The sequence below is a fragment of the Lepidochelys olivacea genome (genome assembly GCF_965140295.1).
Source record: "Lepidochelys olivacea isolate rLepOli2 genome assembly, chromosome: 3".
Taxonomy (NCBI): domain Eukaryota; kingdom Metazoa; phylum Chordata; order Testudines; family Cheloniidae; genus Lepidochelys; species Lepidochelys olivacea.
Window position 1 is genome coordinate 204,634 of NC_140413.1, and position 20,057 is coordinate 224,690.

At 43.7% G+C, this 20,057-nt stretch overlaps 1 protein-coding gene across 1 annotated transcript in view; it reads left to right on the forward strand.

Annotated features, from left to right (window-relative positions):
- ZNF512 (zinc finger protein 512) overlaps positions 1 to 20,057 on the forward strand; it is a 64,459-nt gene that overhangs the window by 13,819 nt on the left and 30,583 nt on the right. Inside the window, 7 exon segments of the mRNA XM_084624063.1 lie at positions 6,292 to 6,425; positions 6,428 to 6,484; positions 11,479 to 11,568; positions 15,307 to 15,393; positions 16,556 to 16,680; positions 17,122 to 17,208; positions 18,651 to 18,749. Of these exon segments, the coding sequence (XP_084480189.1) occupies positions 6,292 to 6,425; positions 6,428 to 6,484; positions 11,479 to 11,568; positions 15,307 to 15,393; positions 16,556 to 16,680; positions 17,122 to 17,208; positions 18,651 to 18,749 (679 nt within the window).

Consider the following 20,057-nt stretch of genomic DNA (forward strand, 5'->3'; position numbering starts at 1 on the left):
TGACGGGCATAAGTCAGAAAGCCGAGGGTAAGCCGGAGGAGGGGCAGAAGCAGGCATAGCACAGAGCGGGGCTGGAGACCCCTGAGATGAATAAGAAAAGGAGGAGGAAAGAGGATGTCCTTTCGCATGCGCATAGGCCCAGTTGTCCCATACATACCAATAATCCATCTGGGCTGGAGCTTTGTTTTCCAGCCTTTTCCTAAGCGCTGTTAATTTTCCCTAGCAAAGAAACCATCCGGTGGCCAGTCAAAAGGTGTCTGAGTTGTTAGTGCTGGCCACTCAACCTTGCACAAGATTACAGCTTTTTTTTTTTTTTTTACCTAACCCATGGGTACCAGAAATATTCCCCCAATTCTCAAGAATTTCAGCCAAAGGGGTCCCTTTACTTACACTCTGCCCAGAACCCATAATGGGCTACCAAAAGGACACCAAATGTGCCACCTTATCGCCTAAGCGACGGCTCACACCCCCCCTCCTCGGAGTTCTCAAAGGTGAACTCAACCTGTGCCAGCTGGAGCTGTCCGAGAGGAGGAGTGTAGTCTCGCTTGTTGGGGCGAGCCTAGAGTCCCTTTGTGGTCGCCAAAACTGTTACAAATTACACCTGGCAGGACACGCACACAAATGCTGCAAATTATACCTGATAGGTCACACACAGTTCGAATCTAAGCTGAGGCACATAAACAAAGTCCAAAACTGCAGAGTTCCCAAGAGACACTAAGTTTATTACGCTCAAGTGTGGTGCCCCCCTGCTAGCCAGGAGGGGACCCTGAATACAGATTATACAAAGGTTATATACTTTTTAGCAAAGCATGTTGCCCTCGTGCATCGGAAACCTTAGCCAATAAACAAACCCTTTTCTTATCTACCACCTATCCCTGCTTGGTGCATTCCTTGTGCTAAACCAATATGTTAATTATACAGCATGGTCCTAAAGCCATGCATCAGTAACTTGTATTATCAGGATTGGAGGCCTCACATCAAAGGCCAAGAGACAGGGAGTTAGAGACTGATAAAAAATAGATACTGGGAATCAAGGCAGGCTGGAGGCAAGGAGGAGGATTTTCACAGGGATTCAGTATCTAAGGCTCACTCCTCCTGGTGCATGATGTGCTGGCATTTAAACAATGGTGGGCCCCAAACCAAAATGGAGTCACATGTGCTGACTTTTCCTTAACAGCACGCCCACCACAAACTGAAGTGAGGAGCTTTTTAAACCCAGGAGCCCTGATTTGCCTGCCTGTCTTAATTGATTATTACAGCTTCTTGATTGGCTGCAGGTGTTCTAATCAGCCTGTCTGCCTTAATTGTTTCCAGAAAGTTCCTGATTGTTCTGGAACCTTCCCTGTTACCTTATCCAGGGAAAAGGGACCTACTTAACCTGGGGCTAATATATCTGCCTTCTATCACTCTCCTGTAGCCATCTGGCCTGACCCTGTCACAGTATATTATTGGTCTGGACTTTAGTGTGCAAACAGAATATAAATGTGATCAAGTCATAACTTGTACTGAAGTTATTGTTAATTTTTAATTCTGTGATCAGTTCCTCTTTATCTGTCAAGATGAGGTCTCGTATAGACTGCTCTCATGTTGGATGTAATGCTTCCTGAGTTAGGAAATTGTTACCTGTAATATTTAGAAATAGTTTTAATATTGGCATCATGAGACCTCTAGCATACATTACTCATATTGAAGTGTCTCAGGATCACACAGCTATTTTTTTCCTACATGTTATAGGAGCCACTCATCCTGTTCACTAGCGTGATTTGGTGGTCTGTAGCAGACACAGATTGATACCCCATCTTGTGCTCTATCTGTTAGGACATGGATTCGGAAATATTCAAGATAATTTTCTCCTGGTTATCAGTGTTAGGAAAGAGGTAGTGCCATTTTGGACATAGTGCCACTCCCCCTCCACTTTTCATAGAATCATAGACTATCAGGGTTGGAAGGGACCTCAGGAGGTCATCTAGTCCAACCCCCTGATCAAAGCAGGACCAATCCCCAACTAAATCATCCCAGCCAGGGCTTTTGCCCACTTGATCTTCCTAAATAGGTTGTAACCTTTGATTTTTAACATTCCAATCATGGGAATCATCCCACCATGTTTCACGAATACCAACCAAATAAAATTTATGTTCATGAATGAGTAATTCCTATTCCTCTTGTTTGTTACCCACGCTCCTAGTATTGGTGTATAGGCAATTCAGTAATTTCTACTAGGGCTGTCAATTAATCTCAGTTAACTCAACAATTAACTAAAAAAAATGAATCATGATTAAAAAAATTAATCGTGATTAATCGCACTTACAACAATAGAATACCAATTGAAATTTATTAAATATTTTGGGTGTTTTTCTACATTTTCAATATTGATTTCAATTACAACACAGAATACAAAGTGCACAGTGCTCACTGTATATTATTTTTTATTATATATGCACTGTAAAAATGATAAAAGAAATAGTATTTTTCAGTTTGCCTCATACAAGTACTGAAGTACAATCTCTTTATCATAAAAGTGTAACTTACTAAATGCAGATTTTTATTTATTTTTTTTTGTTTCATAACTGCACTCAAAAACAAAACAGTGTAAACCTTTAGAGCCTACAAGTCCACGCTGTCCTACTTATTCTGCTAATCGCTAAGACAAACAAGTTTGTTTACATTGATGGGAGATACTGCTGCCTGCCTCTTATTTACAATGTCACCTGAAAGTGAGAACAGGCATTCGCATGGCACTTTTGTAGCTGGCATTGCAAGGTATTTACATGCATGCAGCTTTTCTTTTTTTTTTTTTTTTTTTTACATAATTCTACATTTGTAAGTTCAACTTTTGTAATAGAGATTGCACTACAGTACTTGTATGAGATGAATTGAAAAATTTTTTTTGTTTACAGTGCAAATATTTGTAATAAAAATAAATATAAAGTGAGCACTGTGCACTTTGTATTCTGTGTTGTAATTGAAATTAATATATTTGAAAATGTAGTAAACATCCAAAAATATTGAAAATAAATGGTATTCAGTTGTTGTTTAACAGCGTGATCTATCGCGATTAATTTTTTTAATCACGCAACTGTCCTAATTTCTACTCTTCATGTCCTTTGGTTCCTTAATTTTGTTCTCAACATTTCAATTGTGTGCTGAGTGCTCATATCTTCCCTTTTTACCCACGCCACTCCTCTGCTCCTTTTGTTATTAGTTTAATGTCCTCCTGACTACTTCAGCCAGCCTGTCTTCCTTCCAAACTATTCAGCCTTTCACCACATAGAAGGTAGACCAACATTCCACAAAACCAAAACCTTCCTCCACGTACCTAGCCAGTGGTTCACTTCCAGCATCTTCTGCTGCTTGTCCTCTTTTGTTCGTAGGACAGGAAGGATCTCAGAAGATCTCTTGGTCATTCTTCAGCAAGCTCTGAGTTCCTTGATGTCCTTCCTTACCTGCAAGATACCCCACAGCACAGTGTCATTACTGCAGATATGAAGCAACACCAATGGATCCTTTCCTGTTGACTTCAAAAGCCTATCCAATCTTAGAGTGACAGTCCTGTTGTCTGCCTGTTCCTTGCACAACGTTTGGATTCTTCTGAGTATTGAATCCCCAACAATAATCCGTCTTCCTTGGACAGTTGGAGGACTCTGTGTGATTTTTCTTATAGGTTGGGCTGAGCTGCTGTCCACAGGTGTGTCCCATATATCTCTCCATTCCCTTGGACCAACTGGATCACGAGAGGTGTCGTCCACAGTTTCCATGTTTTGGATGTAGTATCAATTGGAAACTTCTAGCTGTGGAATTCCTTCCAGTCCTCTTCTCTCTTGTGGCCATGGCGTACCCATCTTCATCTGTCTCCAGCCATGTAGAATGTCACTTTGACCTCTTGTCTCCAGTGGTTACGAGCTCCAAGACCTCCTTTCTGACTTCCTCTCTCTCCAGCTCCTTGGTGGCAAGCTCCTTTCTTTCTTGAATGAGGGAGGCTGATACTTCCTGAGCCTAACTATCTGGGATGTCCTCAGCTTCTCTGATTCTCAGTAGCATTTCTACTTGCTCCTCCACTCCAAGAATCTTCTCCTCCAACACAGCCACCAGCTTGCACTTGATTCACAGGAAGTCCCTTCTGGGTTCAGGTAGAAAAGAAAACATGGCACATCCATTGCATTCACAACCACTGTTCATTGCTGGCTATCTTGAAATCACACGTAGAGCTGACCCTGGAAGGAAAGCTTCTCACACTCCCTTTCCAAATGCCCTCTGAAACTCCCTGTTAGCTGTCTCTCTGTTTATGGCTCTCAAGTTCACCTGACAAGTGACTCTTTATAGTCCAAAATCTCCTTGCTTAGCTCATCTTAGCTCCGCCACTCACCACCACCCCACCCCTCCACCCCGCTTCAAATGCACTTGCGTAGCTCTCCTTAATGTCTGTGAAGTGTATGTAGAATGATAACTTCCTTTTAGATGTGTGAGAGACAGGGTGGGTGAGGTAATATCTTTTATTGGACCAACTTCTGTTGGTGAGAGAGACAAGCTTTCAGGCTACATTGAGTACCTTTCTTAGACCTGAGGAAGAGCTCTTAGTGTTGCAGCTAAATATAAGGTAGCACATATTCTAAGGGACCATTCAAGGTGAAGTGGTCTGTTAACATCCCTGTAGTCGATAAGCCATAAATTCAGTACTTTATTAAGACCATGATTTTTAGGCTAGGTCTACACTATAGACCTTACAGTGGCACAACTGTACCAATGCAGCCGTGCCGCTATAAGATCTCTCATGTAGCCCCTCTGTGCCGATGTGAGAGAGCTCTCCTGTTGACATAATTAAACCACCCCCAATGAGCGGCGGTAGCTATGTCAGCAGCAGAGCATTTCCCACCGACATAGTGCTGTCTGTGTCTGTGCTTCTGTCTATGTAATTTTTGTTGGTCAGGGGTGTGGGTTTTTTCACACCTCTAAATGACATAAGTTTTACCGATAAAAGTGCTAGTGTACACACAGATGTTTTAGCTAGCAAAGTTATGAATTAACAGGCCACTTCACCTTTAATGGTCCCTTAGAATATGTTCTAACTACTTATATTAAACTATCTGTTCAATCTTATATTTAGCTGCGACACTCTTATACTCCTGGGAGCATTCTGCACCAAAAAGTTCTGCGCACTATATTTTAAAACTCTGGATATTTTATTTGTCAGAATAACGCTATGTAATCATGCCAGTTTCAATTATTTTAGTAATCTATTTCAAAATATCTGTCAGCAAGTATGTCTGTAACAGTCCAGACACACACACACAAATTCCTCCAGGAGTAGAGTCAAAGAAACCCTTACAACAACCCAGTTTCTGTTTCTCTGCCCCCTCCCCCCCAGAGCCCAGCTGCGGGGCACCCTCCAGTCCAGACTCCTGCATCCCCTCTCCCGCAGAGCCAAGTTGCAGTCTCTCTTCCCCCCCGCCCCGGCCCCACTCAGGGATCCAGAGGAAGAAACAGCCAGATGCTGGTCCTGGGCTTTTATGGAGTTTCCTGCAGGATGCTTCCTTCCTTCAGGGCATGTTGAGAACTGTAGCTGCTGAGAACCCTCTAGTGCCGCCCCGCCCCCGCAGTGACCTCTATTTGCGAGCTGGGTTCTGCTGGGTCCAGTGGGCCCTAGTGGCAGCCAGCAGCTCTGCAGCCCTTTTCTGTGGGGAGAAAAAGGAAATTCTGCATGCACAACAATAATTTCTGAGAAAATTCTGCATTGCACAGTGGTGCAGAATTCCCCCAGGAGTAACTTAGTACCTTAGTAATTTAGTACGGAAGAAGAGCTCTGTGTGGCTCGAAAGTTTGTCTGTCTCACCCACAGAAATGGGTCTACTAAAAGGTATTACTCACCCACCTTGTCTGTCACATATCCTGGGACTGACCACAGCACCAACAACACTGTATACAACATTCAGGATGTCTGTCCTGCAGACTGTATTCTGTCTTGCCACTGTTTCCTTGTATTCCCCTGTCTGTCTGTATCTACCTGTTATCTCCTGTCTTATACTTAGATTGTCAGCTCTTTGGGGCAGAGACTGCCTTCTTTTTCTGTGTTTGTACAGTGGGTAGTACACTGGGGTCCGGGTCCATGACTGGGCTCCTAAACACTACATTACTATCAATAAAAGAGAAATTAGAAGGTTTACTGAACTGTGGGGTGGGCTTGAAGACTGGTTGCGAAGATGAAAGCAGCATGTTCTGCCGTGAGACTCATTGCATTGGCATGTGTGCATGTACCCATCTTGGTGTTTGTTTTATATCTAGGATTTTTTTTTCTAGGTCCGAGGAGTTTGAAACTAGTCTCCTAGGGTCGGACAATAACAATGAGTGCTTCAGTGATTCTTCTGCCTCTTCCAAGAGTCAAGTGAGCGGGAGCTCAGAATCTGGGGGCAAGCGGGCTATTCGCAGACCACTGACTGGCTGGAAATGAGAGGAATAAAAACCAATATTAATAAATCCTCAGAGAAGAAAGGTACTTTAGAGCCCGTAGTACTGGGCAAAGCTGTCTTCTCACTTATTCTTTTAATCAAGATTGAATGTCTTTCTGAAAAATATGCTACAGTTCAAAACCACAAGTTATGGTCTCAATAGTGTCTTTTCTAGGTTAAGGAAGAATAACTGTCTCCACTGCAGAACTTATTGGTAAAATTCTGTGGTCAGTTTTGTGCAGAAGGTGAGGCTAAGTGATCTGACCTTTAAGATCAATGAAACTATGACTACAGGTCTGCTTTTATCTGTGGGTGAGAGCTCTGCCAGTGTTTCAGCAGAATGCTTTGCACAGGAATTTTAAAACTAGGCTAGACAATAGAAACAACACTAGAACATATACAAAAGAGAGGAAGCCAGCAGTGGTCCTGGGGGTTAGAAACGGGCATGAAGTTGTCCTCTCCATTTCTAACATCTGTTATTTTCTGATTTAGAATGGGCTAGGGCCTTTTGTGCTGATGTACTTAATGCATCTTGCATGTCATATCCCATGAGGTGAAACCTATTAGTTAATGATGAGGAAGATCTCTGATATTCAGGTGTCTATACTGGATGAAAACTGGGGCAGTGTGAAAGGAGGCATGAACTTTGATGAGAAGGTTCTGCATGTGTAGGGATTGGTCATATCATGTCAGTTGAAAACCTGTCTTTGAGACACCAGGGGGAAAATCTCAGTATTGCTAGCCCCAGGCATTCAAATATCATGAAATTGGCTTAAAAATCATGTTTTAAAAAAAGCCTTTTGTTTCTTTGCAATTTCTTTTTGGTTTTTGAGCTCTTACAGTCCACTGCGGTGCAACCATGAAAGTAGAACCTTGTTGTTTTTTTTTTTAACATGAAAGTAGAGATTTTCATGTGATTGGATCACTCCAGGAGCTGGGACTTCAAGACAAATACAAAATATCACAAGAGTCATGCTAAAACAATGAGAGTTGGCAACCCTGATTTTTGAGAGGAAAGATCCTGTGTGTGTGCTGAATCAGCATTTGTGTGTCTTGTGTGTGGGTTTCTTCCCCCAGTGCACTAAGTGAATCATAGAATCATAGAATATCAGGGTTGGAAGGGACCTCAGGAGGTCATCTAGTCCAACCCCCCTGCTCAAAGCAGGACCAATCCCCAATTAAATCATCCCAGCCAGAGCTTTGTCAAGCCTGACCTTAAAAACTTCTAAGGAAGGAGATTCTACCATCTCCCTAGTGGGGGAGGCCTGTCTGTGTTCTTGGTGTCTCAGTACCTTACAGCAAGCAGAATGCAAACTAGGCAGTAGTGGGTGGTCAGATGAGTCTTCCTGAAATCTCTTCTGTGATGGATGAGGAGCTTCCCCCTGAGAGTGGCTGTGGTGGGCAGGTGATTTACATGAGCTAATACAAACTCTGTAGCAGTCTCTGCAGCATGACTAGTGGGGACCTGACTGGAAATTTGGGGAGCAGCAGCTGAGGGTCAGTTTTAGGTGCTGGTTGCCAGTTCCTTGTTCTGGATATGGGCCTAAGGATCCCAAATAAGGGGCTCCTTCCTGCATCTTTTCTCCTGGTTTGGCCCCAATTTCCATGGATATTGCAGAGAAACACCTTCTGGAAGAGTTTGCTCTATACTCCTTTTCTCAAACTTTCCAGTCCATTCTCCATCCTCTTGGTTCTGGCAGTGGGGTGTGTGTTGCTTCTCTCTTTCTGCGTAGAACCGGGGAGCAATGCAGTACTTCCAGTCCTTTCAAGGTCCTGCAAAAAATTCTGCCTTCCTGACAGAACAACCACTGGTTCAGTGTTCCCCACGTGTTGAGTCTTCCTTTGGCCTCCCTTTGACTAGGCTTGTATGCGGTTCAACCACTAGGAAACCCAGGGACAAAGCGTGTTGAGTATCCATTACAGAAGGAGTTCATCCAAAACCTAACAACTTCCTCTTTCTGGTCTGAACTAACCACCAAATCAGTTTCAGCTCCAGCTGAGGGTTGGACAGGGTGACCCACTTGTTATTTCTTAGTGTAGACAGGGCCCAGGTCTTCAGCCTTGTTCCTCATAAGGCCCCAAGGTGCATGTGGCTGTTCTGTGTTACTGCTTACCTGGTTGTGAGCGGTTTGTGATGTTACTCTTCAGATCTCTGATTATTCTTGCTGACTGTCATGTCAGCTGTACTCCTTGCCTCCCACTTGCGCACAATGGTTGCTTCCTGTCTTAGGGTAAGCTGGCCCTTTAAGAGGGTTGAGGCTCAGTTGCACCTATGCCATACTTTTAGTTTGCCTCCCCAGGTGGAGGAAATGAGCGAAGTCATATGACTAAACTAGGCATGCTGGGGAAATAAGGGGAGCTTGTGATTCAGTCATAGAGGGACTGCAGAGAGAACAGCCCTGGGAGTCAGTGCTGTATAAAAGAGTGTTGGGGGGGCATCTGGGTGGGATGAAAGATTAGGAAGAGGGCAGTGGGTTGGAGGGACAGGCCATTTGACACTCCAGGGGACAGAAAGCCTAGTTCTTTGTGTTAATCATAGAATCATAGAATATCAGGGTTGGAAGGGACCCCAGAAGGTCATCTAGTCCAACCCCCTGCTCGAAGCAGGACCAATTCCCAGTTAAATCATCCCAGCCAGGGCTTTGTCAAGCCTGACCTTAAAAACCTCTAAGGAAGGAGATTCTACCACCTCCCTAGGTAACGCATTCCAGTGTTTCACCACCCTCTTAGTGAAAAAGTTTTTCCTAATATCCAACCTAAACCTCCCCCACTGCAACTTGAGACCATTACTCCTCGTTCTGTCATCTGCTACCATTGAGAACAGTCTAGAGCCATCCTCTTTGGAACCCCCTTTCAGGTAGTTGAAAGCAGCTATCAAATCCCCCCTCATTCTTCTCTTCTGCAGGCTAAACAATCCCAGCTCCCTCAGCCTCTCCTCATAACTCATGTGTTCCAGTCCCCTAATCATTTTTGTTGCCCTTCGCTGGACTCTCTCCAATTTATCCACATCCTTCTTGTAGTGTGGGGCCCAAAACTGGACACAGTACTCCAGATGAGGCCTCACCAATGTCGAATAGAGGGGAACGATCACGTCCCTCGATCTGCTCGCTATGCCCCTACTTATACATCCCAAAATGCCATTGGCCTTCTTGGCAACAAGGGCACACTGCTGACTCATATCCAGCTTCTCGTCCGCTGTCACCCCTAGGTCCTTTTCCGCAGAACTGCTGCCTCGCCATTCGGTCCCTAGTCTGTAGCTGTGCATTGGGTTCTTCCGTCCTAAGTGCAGGACCCTGCACTTATCCTTATTGAACCTCATCAGATTCCTTTTGGCCCAATCTTCCAATTTGTCTAGGTCCTTCTGTATCCTATCCCTCCCCTCCAGCGTATCTACCACTCCTCCCAGTTTAGTATCATCCGCAAATTTGCTGAGAGTGCAATCCACACCATCCTCCAGATCATTTATGAAGATATTGAATAAAACCGGCCCCAGGACCGACCCTTGGGGCACTCCACATGATACCGGCTGCCAACTAGACATGGAGCCATTGATCACTACCCGTTGAGCCCGACAATCTAGCCAGCTTTCTACCCACCTTATAGTGCATTCATCCAGCCCATACTTCCTTAACTTGCTGACAAGAATACTATGGTAGACCGTGTCAAAAGCTTTGCTAAAGTCAAGAAACAATACATCCACTGCTTTCCCTTCATCCACAGAACCAGTAATCTCATCATAAAAGGCGATTAGATTAGTCAGGCATGACCTTCCCTTGGTGAATCCATGCTGGCTGTTCCTGATCACTTTCCTCTCATGCAAGTGCTTCAGGATTGATTCTTTGAGGACCTGCTCCATGATTTTTCCAGGGACTGAGGTGAGGCTGACTGGCCTGTAGTTCCCAGGATCCTCCTCCTTCCCTTTTTTAAAGATTGGCACTACATTAGCCTTTTTCCAGTCATCCGGGACTTCCCCGGTTCGCCACGAGTTTTCAAAGATAATGGCCAATGGCTCTGCAATCACAGCCGCCAATTCCTTCAGCACTCTCGGATGCAACTCGTCCGGCCCCATGGACTTGTGCACGTCCAGCTTTTCTAAATAGTCCCTAACCACCTCTATCTCCACAGAGGGCTGGCCATCTCTTCCGCATTTTGTGATGCCCAGCGCAGCAGTCTGGGAGCTGACCTTGTTAGTGAAAACAGAGGCAAAAAAAGCATTGAGTACATTAGCTTTTTCCACATCCTCTGTCACTAGGTTGCCTCCCTCATTCAGTAAGGGGCCCACACATTCCTTGGCTTTCTTCTTGTTGCCAACATACCTGAAGAAACCCTTCTTGTTACTCTTGACATCTCTGGCTAGCTGCAGCTCCAGGTGCGATTTGGCCGTCCTGATAACATTCCTACATGCCCGAGCAATATTTTTATACTCTTCCCTGGTCATATGTCCAACCTTCCACTTCTTGTAAGCTTCTTTTTTATGTTTAAGATCCGCTAGGATTTCACCATTAAGCCAAGCTGGTCGCCTGCCATATTTACTATTCTTTCGACTCATTGAAAATGAGTGGGAATGCATTGAAAATGCACAGGAATGCACAGGAGTGGGAATGCATTGAAAAGGTGAATATGAGTTTCCCCCATGCTGCTGCCTAGCAAGGAGATGTAATGACCCCTGAGAACGAGGGGAGGATAGAGAGACTGAACAGAGCCCAGGTGGGGCTAGAGCTGAGCCCAGGAGAAGGGCAGGGTTGGAAGGGAAGATAGACCCTTGGGAAGGAAAGGCTGTGCCCAGCTTAATAGCAGGGCAGAAGACTATTTTGGCTTTGTGTTGGTTTGGACTTTGATATCCCAGAAGGGGTGTGGACTTTTTGGGACTTGGCCACGGGGCTAAGTCACCTCAGCAGCCAAACAATGTTGAACACAGAGAGAGCACCATTGGAGATAAGGGGAAACTGAAGCAACGGATGGAGATCGGCTAGGTGTGATGTTACACTCGCCGAGCCTCAGCAGGACTGACCTGTCTTCATTCTCTGACACCTCACAGGAGAATCACCTTCCAGGGGGAAGAGGAAATCTGAGCGAGAGGATGATGAAGATTATGAAGAGTTTTCCAGAAAGAAGCAGAAAGTTCCTGGTAATATGAATAGCTTGTAGTTCCTAGTATCAGAGGGGTAGCTGTGTTAGTCTGGATCTGTAAAAGCAGCAAAGAGTCCTGTGGCAAGAATTGTTTGCTGGAAAATCTACAAATGCAAGAATTTCACAAATAGCCAAAAGGTGTCAAATACATTATTTGTTACTCAGGACTAGAGGTAGGCTATAATTTGTAACCTTGTCTCTCATGTGCTCACTGATAAGTTATTCCAATAAGTAGTTTTTTTATGGTGTTGGCTTGGCTGTGCTATAGCAAAGGCAGAGCTTTTATTATGCTCTCAGCTAGAGCTGTGGAAACGCTGAAATGCAGTGCTCTTTTCAGTCTTAATGTACAGCACCATATTCAGGAAAGTAATCTCCCTAAAACAGGGGCTGAATTTGAAGTATAAGAAATGTCTTAGTCACATCCCTGAATCGAGCAAATAGAATTAAAATATTACTACATTAGTTGCTTTCTTTTCAAAGATTAGTTCACTGTACTGTACTTGGGGCTCTCCTTGGAAAGAGTCTAGAAGCTTCTGCTGGCACAGGATGTAGCATCTGTCCTTGAGTGAGGTGAACTTCTCCTGTCAGAGGAGTTTGACAGCAGTTGCCTGCTGCTTGCCCTTGGGTACAGTTCAAAATGTTGGTTATGATTTGTGAAGCATTGAATGGCCTTAGTATTAGTTCCCTGAAAGGAATGGAGGAAGGGATTGATCAGGAAAGAAAGGTATGTCGTGGCGATCAAAACATATAGGGTTAAAGTGAGAATTGCCAAAAGTCAGGCTGAGTTAGACCTTGAAAGGAAATTAAAACAAGCAGTACAAAATTCTTTAGACCTATAAATAAAAGAGAACAAAAAGACAAGAAATGGAGCCACTATGGAAGGAGGAAAGATTAAGAATAATCTAGGTATGACCCAAAAAGCTAAACCTTTGCCTCAGTGTTCAGTAAGGATGAAAATGTAGCACATGGGAATAAAGGCAGGATGGCTAGTGGAAGGGAGTTTATAGAAATGGAAATGACCACATCCAAGGTGGAAACAAAGAGTTAAATCAGGGGATCAGATAATCTCCATCCCTAAATACTGAGTGACTTGGGACATGAAATTGCAAGTCCAGTAGCAAGGATTTTTAATCTAGCACAGTGGTTCTCAAACTTTTGTACTGGTGACCGCTTTCACATAGCAAGCCTCTGAGTGACTCACACACTCACACACACACACACCTCTAGACCTGTTAGTCTGACGTCTGTGGTCTGCAAAGCTTTACAACAAATTTTGAAGGAAAGAATAATTAAGGACATGGAGGTAAATGGAAAAGGGGATGAAATGCAACATGGGTTTACAAAGGTAGATCATCCTAGACTAACGTGATATCTTTCTTTGATATGATGACTGAGTTCTTTGGCTCGACTGCATTTACTTTGTCTGTCTATCTGGACTTCAGTAAGGAATTTTACGTAAGAAGGAGAATATGGGAATTGATATGGGAATTGTAAGGTGAGGAAGGAAATGTCTAAAAGGGATAGGTCAATGGGTTGTGCTGAAAAGAGAACTGTTCGGCTGGAGGAGGTAACTAATGGAGTTCTTCGAGGATCTGTCTTCAGAACAGTCTCTTTTGCTTATTTTCATTAATTACCTTAGGTCAAAAAGTAGGTGTATGTTAATGACATTTGCCGATGACACAAAGTTGGGAAGCATTGTCAGTACACAGGAGGGTTGGAATATTACACAAGAAGAATGGGGTGACCTTGAGGACTAGAAAAATAGAAATGGGATGAAATTTAATAGTAAAAAGTGATAAAAATTTCTGTGAAAAGCGGGAACTCTTAATTTGGAAACAAAGGAGCAGAAAGACCTGGGTGTATATATAGATCACAAAATGACCACAAGCCACCAGTGTTCACGCAGCCATGAAGCAAGATATTTCCAGAAGAGATAGGAAAGTATTCATACTTTTGTACAATGCACTGGTAATACCTCCTCTGGAATAATGTGTACAATTCTGGTCACCCATTTTCAAGAAAGATCAGTTGAAACTGGAACAGGTGCAGAGAAAGGCTACTAGGATGATCAGGTGCATGGAGAACCTATCTGACTAGAGCAGATGAGAAAAGATTAGCTTGTTTAGCCTAGCAAAACGAAGGCTGAGAGGGGATATTATTGCACTCTGTAAATACATGAAAAGGGTAAATACCAGGGAGGATAAATGTTGGCACAAGAACAAATGGATATAAACTAACCATTTTTAAATTTGGGGAGGATATTTAGAAGATTTCTGACCATCAGAGGAGTGAGGTTCTGAAGCAGCCTCCTAATAGGATGTTTTCCCCACTACTCCTAACTAGTTTTACAATGGAGTTTGGTAAGTTTCTGAACAGGATTATATCATGGGTTTCCTGCTATAGCAGGGAACTGGACTTGATGATCCAGGAGGTCCCTTCCAGTTTTATGTTCCTTTCATGCTTCTCTCCCCACATCCTATTATAGTGGTAGTAGTCTCCTGGGCTGCTCTTTCTGTGTGTTCCTGTTGCTTATTCTCTGGGATATGTGGTGTAGGATTCAGAGAAGAATCCCCACCTATGGAACCTGCGTCCTATGGGGCACGCTAGAGCCCCAGTTGCATGAACTTCAGGGTGTCCTGTAGATCACATACTCTCTTGACTACGCCTTTTACGTCTCCATTATTTGTGCAGTAGGGTTTTATAGTATTTATTTCTTGAGCCATATTTAACTAGCTTTGGATGCTGAGCTAATGGACTCCATTTTAAAATCAGTAAGTAAACTTCAGTCCTCTGCAGAGAGAACTTGACCCTTGCAGTCCTTGCCTGCCAAGCCAGCAGCTTGAATAGGGCCCCTGCCCCATGAGCTCCACTCTCTGTCTAATGAGGGTGTCAAGGTTCCTTCCCCACTCTGAATTCTAGGGTACAGATGTGGGGACCTGCATGAAAACCTCCTAAGCTTATTTTTACCAGCTTAGGTTAAAACTTCCCCAAGGTACAAACTATTTTCCTTTTGCCCTTGGACTTTATTACTGCCACCACCAAGCGTCTAACAGATATATAACCGGGAAAGAGCCCGCTTAGAAACTTCTTTCCCCCCCCGAATCCTCCCCAAGCCCTACACCCCCTTTCCTGGGGAAGGCTTGATAAAAATCCTCACCAATTTGCATAGGTGAACACAGGCCCAAACCCTTGGATCTTGAGAACAATGAAAAAGCAATCAGGTTCTTAAAAGAAGAATTTTAATAAAAGAAAAAGTAAAAGAATCACCTCTGTAAAATCAGGATGGTAAATACCTTACAGGATAATTAGATTCAAAACATAGAGAATTCCTCTAGGCAAAACCTTAAGTTACAAAAAGACACAAAAACAGGAATATCTATTCCATTCAGCACAGCTATTTTATCAGCCATTTAAACAAAACAGAATCTAATGCATATCTAGCTAGATTACTTACTAAGTTCTAAGATTCCATTCCTGTTCTGTTCCCAGCAAAAGCATCACACAGACAGAGAGAGCCTTTGTTTCCCCCCCTTCTCCAGCTTTGAAAGTACCTTGTCTCCTCATTGGTCATTTTGGTCAGGTGCCAGCGAGGTTATCCTAGCTTCTTAACCCTTTACAAGTGAAAGGGTTTTTCCTCTGGCCAGGAGGGATTTTAAAGTGTTTACCCTTCCCTTTATGTTTATGACTGAGGGTTTGCAGAGTTAGGTTTCACAGATTTTCTCATTATTTACATTAGCAAGGAAAAAGCAACGAGCTGGGGTGCAACAAAATCCCAAATCCAAAGGGCGTTATATGCGAAAAGAGCCACCAACGTATGCAGCAGGTAAGAGAGACGAGCAGTGTTTAGGTAAGAGGTGAATGTAGTTCTGTGTGGTAATGTTTTTCTATGACCTCAGTCACTTTGCTTTTGGCAAAGGAGTGTGAATACCATCGTCGTTTGGACCCGATGACATTGTAGGAATACCTAATGGTGGTGGTTGCAGCATGTTGCTCTTTACCACTTTCTGTCATTTAAACCTATTCTATGATAACATTCCCTTTCTAAGGCATGGAAATTTAGACTTTGTACTGGCAGTGCATGTACAATGGTGCCTGGGGAGGGAATCACTTCTTGAATTGTGCAGAAATACATCAAGCTGGTTTCAGCCTAGACAACAGCAAAATATTCATATTTCTTTCACTCAGCAGAATGAAGGCATTACTACAAGTCACCCCATGCCATAGCCTGATAGCCAGAGGCTCAAGCAACCCCTTCTGTAACCATACAGTAACACCCTTGTTCTAGAATGTTGGACCATATAACGTTCAGCCTTTGTTATAATCAGCTGAGTGACCAGTGGAGTGTCAACTACACCCACTCAACTCCCAGCTCCTATTCAGAAGGACTTATGATTAAGAACATAAGAATGGCCATACTGGGTCAGACCAGTGGTCCATCTAATGGTCTGATTCTCATCAGCCTCCCCCCTGTCTCAAGAGGACACCTTTTAGAGTTACAGATAAGGAGGAACTGTATTGGAGCACATTGCTGTAAGGATTCCAGTTCTGGCTTTCATTCTCTGAAACCATTTTCAGGCCAGAGAATCCTTGGAGCTGAAACTTCTCCTGCTAATTCTCAGAAAGGGGCCAAGAGGCCACACCTGTCCGTACGCTTTTTTTTGCCTGTTGTGTGGCATGGTCTTCTAGAGCAATTTCATGTTTGCGTGAAGTAGCAAAGCCATTTATTAATGTACAGTGAAATCACATAGAAATCCTCATTCCTTCAGCCCCCTTCCTAGTTTCCAGTGTAAATGATCTGGGGAGGGTGAGGAGATCACACAACATTCAGATTTAGTTAGTAGAATGGGGAATTTGTTCCCCAGCAATGCAATCAAACCATTAACTTAAAGAAAAGCACTTCTGCCAAAGCTAGAGAAAACCTAAGTTGTGTTTCATTTTGTTCTTGATTTTCCTCCTCTTCTTCCTCCATTCCTGTGATCTGACAGGCAGTGTGGAGGAACAGTGGTACCTGGAGATCCTAAATAAGGGCAGAGTTACCTGTCCAACATGCAGAGCTGTTGTCAGGAAGACTGTAGAGGGGCTGAAGAAACATATGGCCAATTGCAGACAGGTGAGAGAGACAGACTAGCACCATCTCCCATTCCTTTATTCCCCAGCTTAATGACCACAGTACCTGCCAGCAGGTACACAACCTTCAGACCATTAAGAACCACATAATTTCCTTCTATCGTGTTAATGTGAGAGGTATCCATTTGCCTGTCTATAAATCAGTGTAGTCAGCTGCTCCTTCCTCTGTGTTACTTGTGGTTTTAGGAAAGTGGGCAGAGACCTATCCATTCTCTTTTTCTTACCCTGTTTCTTTCTCTAGTCTTTATACCCCTCTAAAGTCTGTTCATTGACTTCCAAATGCATGGTGGTTTTTTTTTCTCAGTGTGCAGTTATCTGACCCACACAAGGTTTTCTTCCCTGCCTGCTGCCCCATTTCTCCTAAACAGTCACCCAATATCTGAGGTTTGTGTTAATGCAGTCTGCATTCTTGTTTTACTTGTAGGAAATGTTCACATGTCATCACTGTGGAAAACAGCTCAGGTCTTTGGCAGGAATGAAATACCACATCATGGCAGATCACAACAACCTGGTAACGTTGATATTGTACGTCTAGCAGAAGCCCTGACCTTCCAGGCCAGAGAGCCCTTTGTTGCTCCTTTGATGCACAAAGAGACTGAAAGGTGGTGGTTTTGTCAAACATTTTCTACCTTTAAAAATTCAGGTCTTATCTAACCAGTTTTTCCTGAAAGACTGAATACCTGGAAAACTAGTAGCATTATGATGTCAGAAATGCTAGGCAAGTGACAGCTGATAAAGATGAGAGGGCCTTTCTATTTCGGGTGTGTATTTGTTATTAAAATTTATCAAATACTCTGTTTAAAAAAAAAAAGTCAGAAGAAATGATCTGATTATTAATTAAGACACTCTAATTCTCACCCCTTCGCTAAAGGGCTGGGAGGTTTTGTAAAATACAGATCAGAGTCATCCAGCAATAACGGAGCAGACTAGTTGAGATCCTGACATTTTCAAAGTAAAAAGCAAGCAGTAAACACCTTTCAGTCCTCCTTTATCCTGCATAAAGATACACAAAGGGCATAATCCATTTTCCCCCTTTAGTCACCTTTAAGAAGCCTGTGTCTCTAGTTCTGGCAGTGAAGAGTGAGACCCTTTGGGAGATGTCACTCAGAAGAGTGGGAGAGAGCGTTCCTAGGCTTGGTGAATTTATCACTCGTTGTTTATATCGTGTTTATCACCACAGTATCTAATAGAATAAATAACTGATGTAGGGCTGTCCTTCTGTGCTGCAGAGTTTGCCAACAAAACTGTCATTTGTGTTACTGCTGTTCCGAACCCTGAGGACAGCAGTGAAACAAGTGGGAATTGTATCACTTTCATGCTGCTACTGCTTGAGAAGCTCTGAGCAGCAGCTGAGACAGCAGGAGTTATTCACAAGGAAGGAGGGGATACAATGGAAGAAAAGGGAGGGGGGATTGCAGGCATGCAGAGTAGCAGAGGCCTGCCCTGCCCCTTAACTCACAGGATGGGAACAGCAGAAAGAGAATGCTCCTCCTCTCTGGAGGGCAGAGGGAGCTGGGCAACTTGAAATGTATCCAATACCTGGGAGTCAGAGGCTGATATGAATATTGGCACCCCAACCAGAGTCCAGGGATAGCACCCTTCTAAGGTTCTCCTATATCCTCCTCTTCCCAGCATCTGTAGGTTGGCTGGGCTTTTCATCAGGGTGGGGGCCTTTAGTTGGATGTTAAAATGATCACCTGTGAAATAGTTATCACCCCACTGGGATGAATGGAACAGTTCATTTCTCTCAAAGCTATTCAGTTGTCCGCAGACTTAAGCAGAGATCGCATCATCAGATACATTCAGGTTACTTTTGGAATGTTTCCTACACAGCCATAGATTTAGAAAGTGCTTAGATTACGGAGCTGGATTATGGAGCAGATTCCCAGAATGTAGAATTACAGAATGCTGAGAGCCCTATGCTCACCTTTTTTCTCTCTGCTTTGCTTTTAGCCAGTTGTGAAGGAGGGAGGTGAATTAGATGAGCAGTGTGAACGAGACCGCCTCCGGAAGGTGCTGAAGCGAATGGGAAAGCTAAAGTGTATGAGGGAGGTGAGCTGCAGTATCTTGTGTCCCAAAAGAAGCAGCAGTCTTTGCCAGAGTTTAGAGTACTGCATGATGTCTGCTGGACACACTTACAAGAGCCAGTCAGTGGGACCTGTGCCAAAGCTCTGGTTATGGTTTTAAGACAATGGGCCTCTTCAGAAGAACCTCATGCTGTTAGGTAACCAGGTAGACAGCACAATGGCAGAAGGGATTAAAATTGACAAATGTAAGGTGACGTACGTTTAGAAGGAATGATTTAAATGATCTGCACTCGCTGAACTATTGTAACCTCCTACCTAGGGATATGATGGGTTCTGGTGGGCTGTAGCTCAACCCAAATTATAGGGCTTGATGTAGGTATTTCTGCATGAACATCTCTGGCATATTTTGTGCAGGTCAGACTACATGATCATTATGATTCCTTCTGGCCTTAAATTCTATTAATCTATTGAAAACTTAAGATGTAGAGGTAATTGTGAAAAGAACAGACATCTGCTTAATGTGCAGCAGTGATCAAAAGAGCGAGTAAAATACTTAGGAAGTACTATGGCTTGGATAAACTTTGGCTACAGCTCCATTCTCAGTGAGCAGGTGTGTACTTCACCACAAATTGCCTAGCCCACCTCTACAATCTGAAAGAGGTCAATAACTGAATGAGCAATGTAGACCTACAGCCCCTCTTGCCTCTGTAGGTGATCTGGCTGGGTAGGGGCTGAGATAAATTGGCAAGAGACAACGTACACAAGCTTTCCGCACAGGATTTCCAACTATCCACAATGACTCCAAGAGCTCTTTCTTGAGTGGTAAAAGCTAATTTAGTCCCCATCATTTTACATGTGTAGTTGGGATTATGTTTTCCAATGTGCATTACTTTGCATTTATCGACATTGAATTTCATCTGCCATCCAAAGGAATTCACCATCCAAAGAGGAATTAAGGACTCAGGCCAGATTCTGTGCTGTCCCTCTTGTGTGAGAGCGTGGCATAGGGCTGTTCTGAGAGCTGAATGCCAGTGGGGGGGAACTCCTTTACACAAGTGGTAATCCACAAAGGGATGTAATGGTGTAAATAGGCTATAACAACAGGCAGAATCTGATCATGAGGCTGCTTCATTTGGAAGAGTACAAGGAGGTATGAGAGGTATTTAGAGCAATGGATTGTGTTGATGGGGCTGACCATGTTTCATCCTGCCCTATCAAACAGAATGTAACGCTGACAGACCCTGGTCGTCGACAGGCAGGATCGAACCTGGGACCTCTGGAGCTTAGTGCATGAGCCTCTACTGCATGAGCTAAAAGCCATATAGCTGTTAGA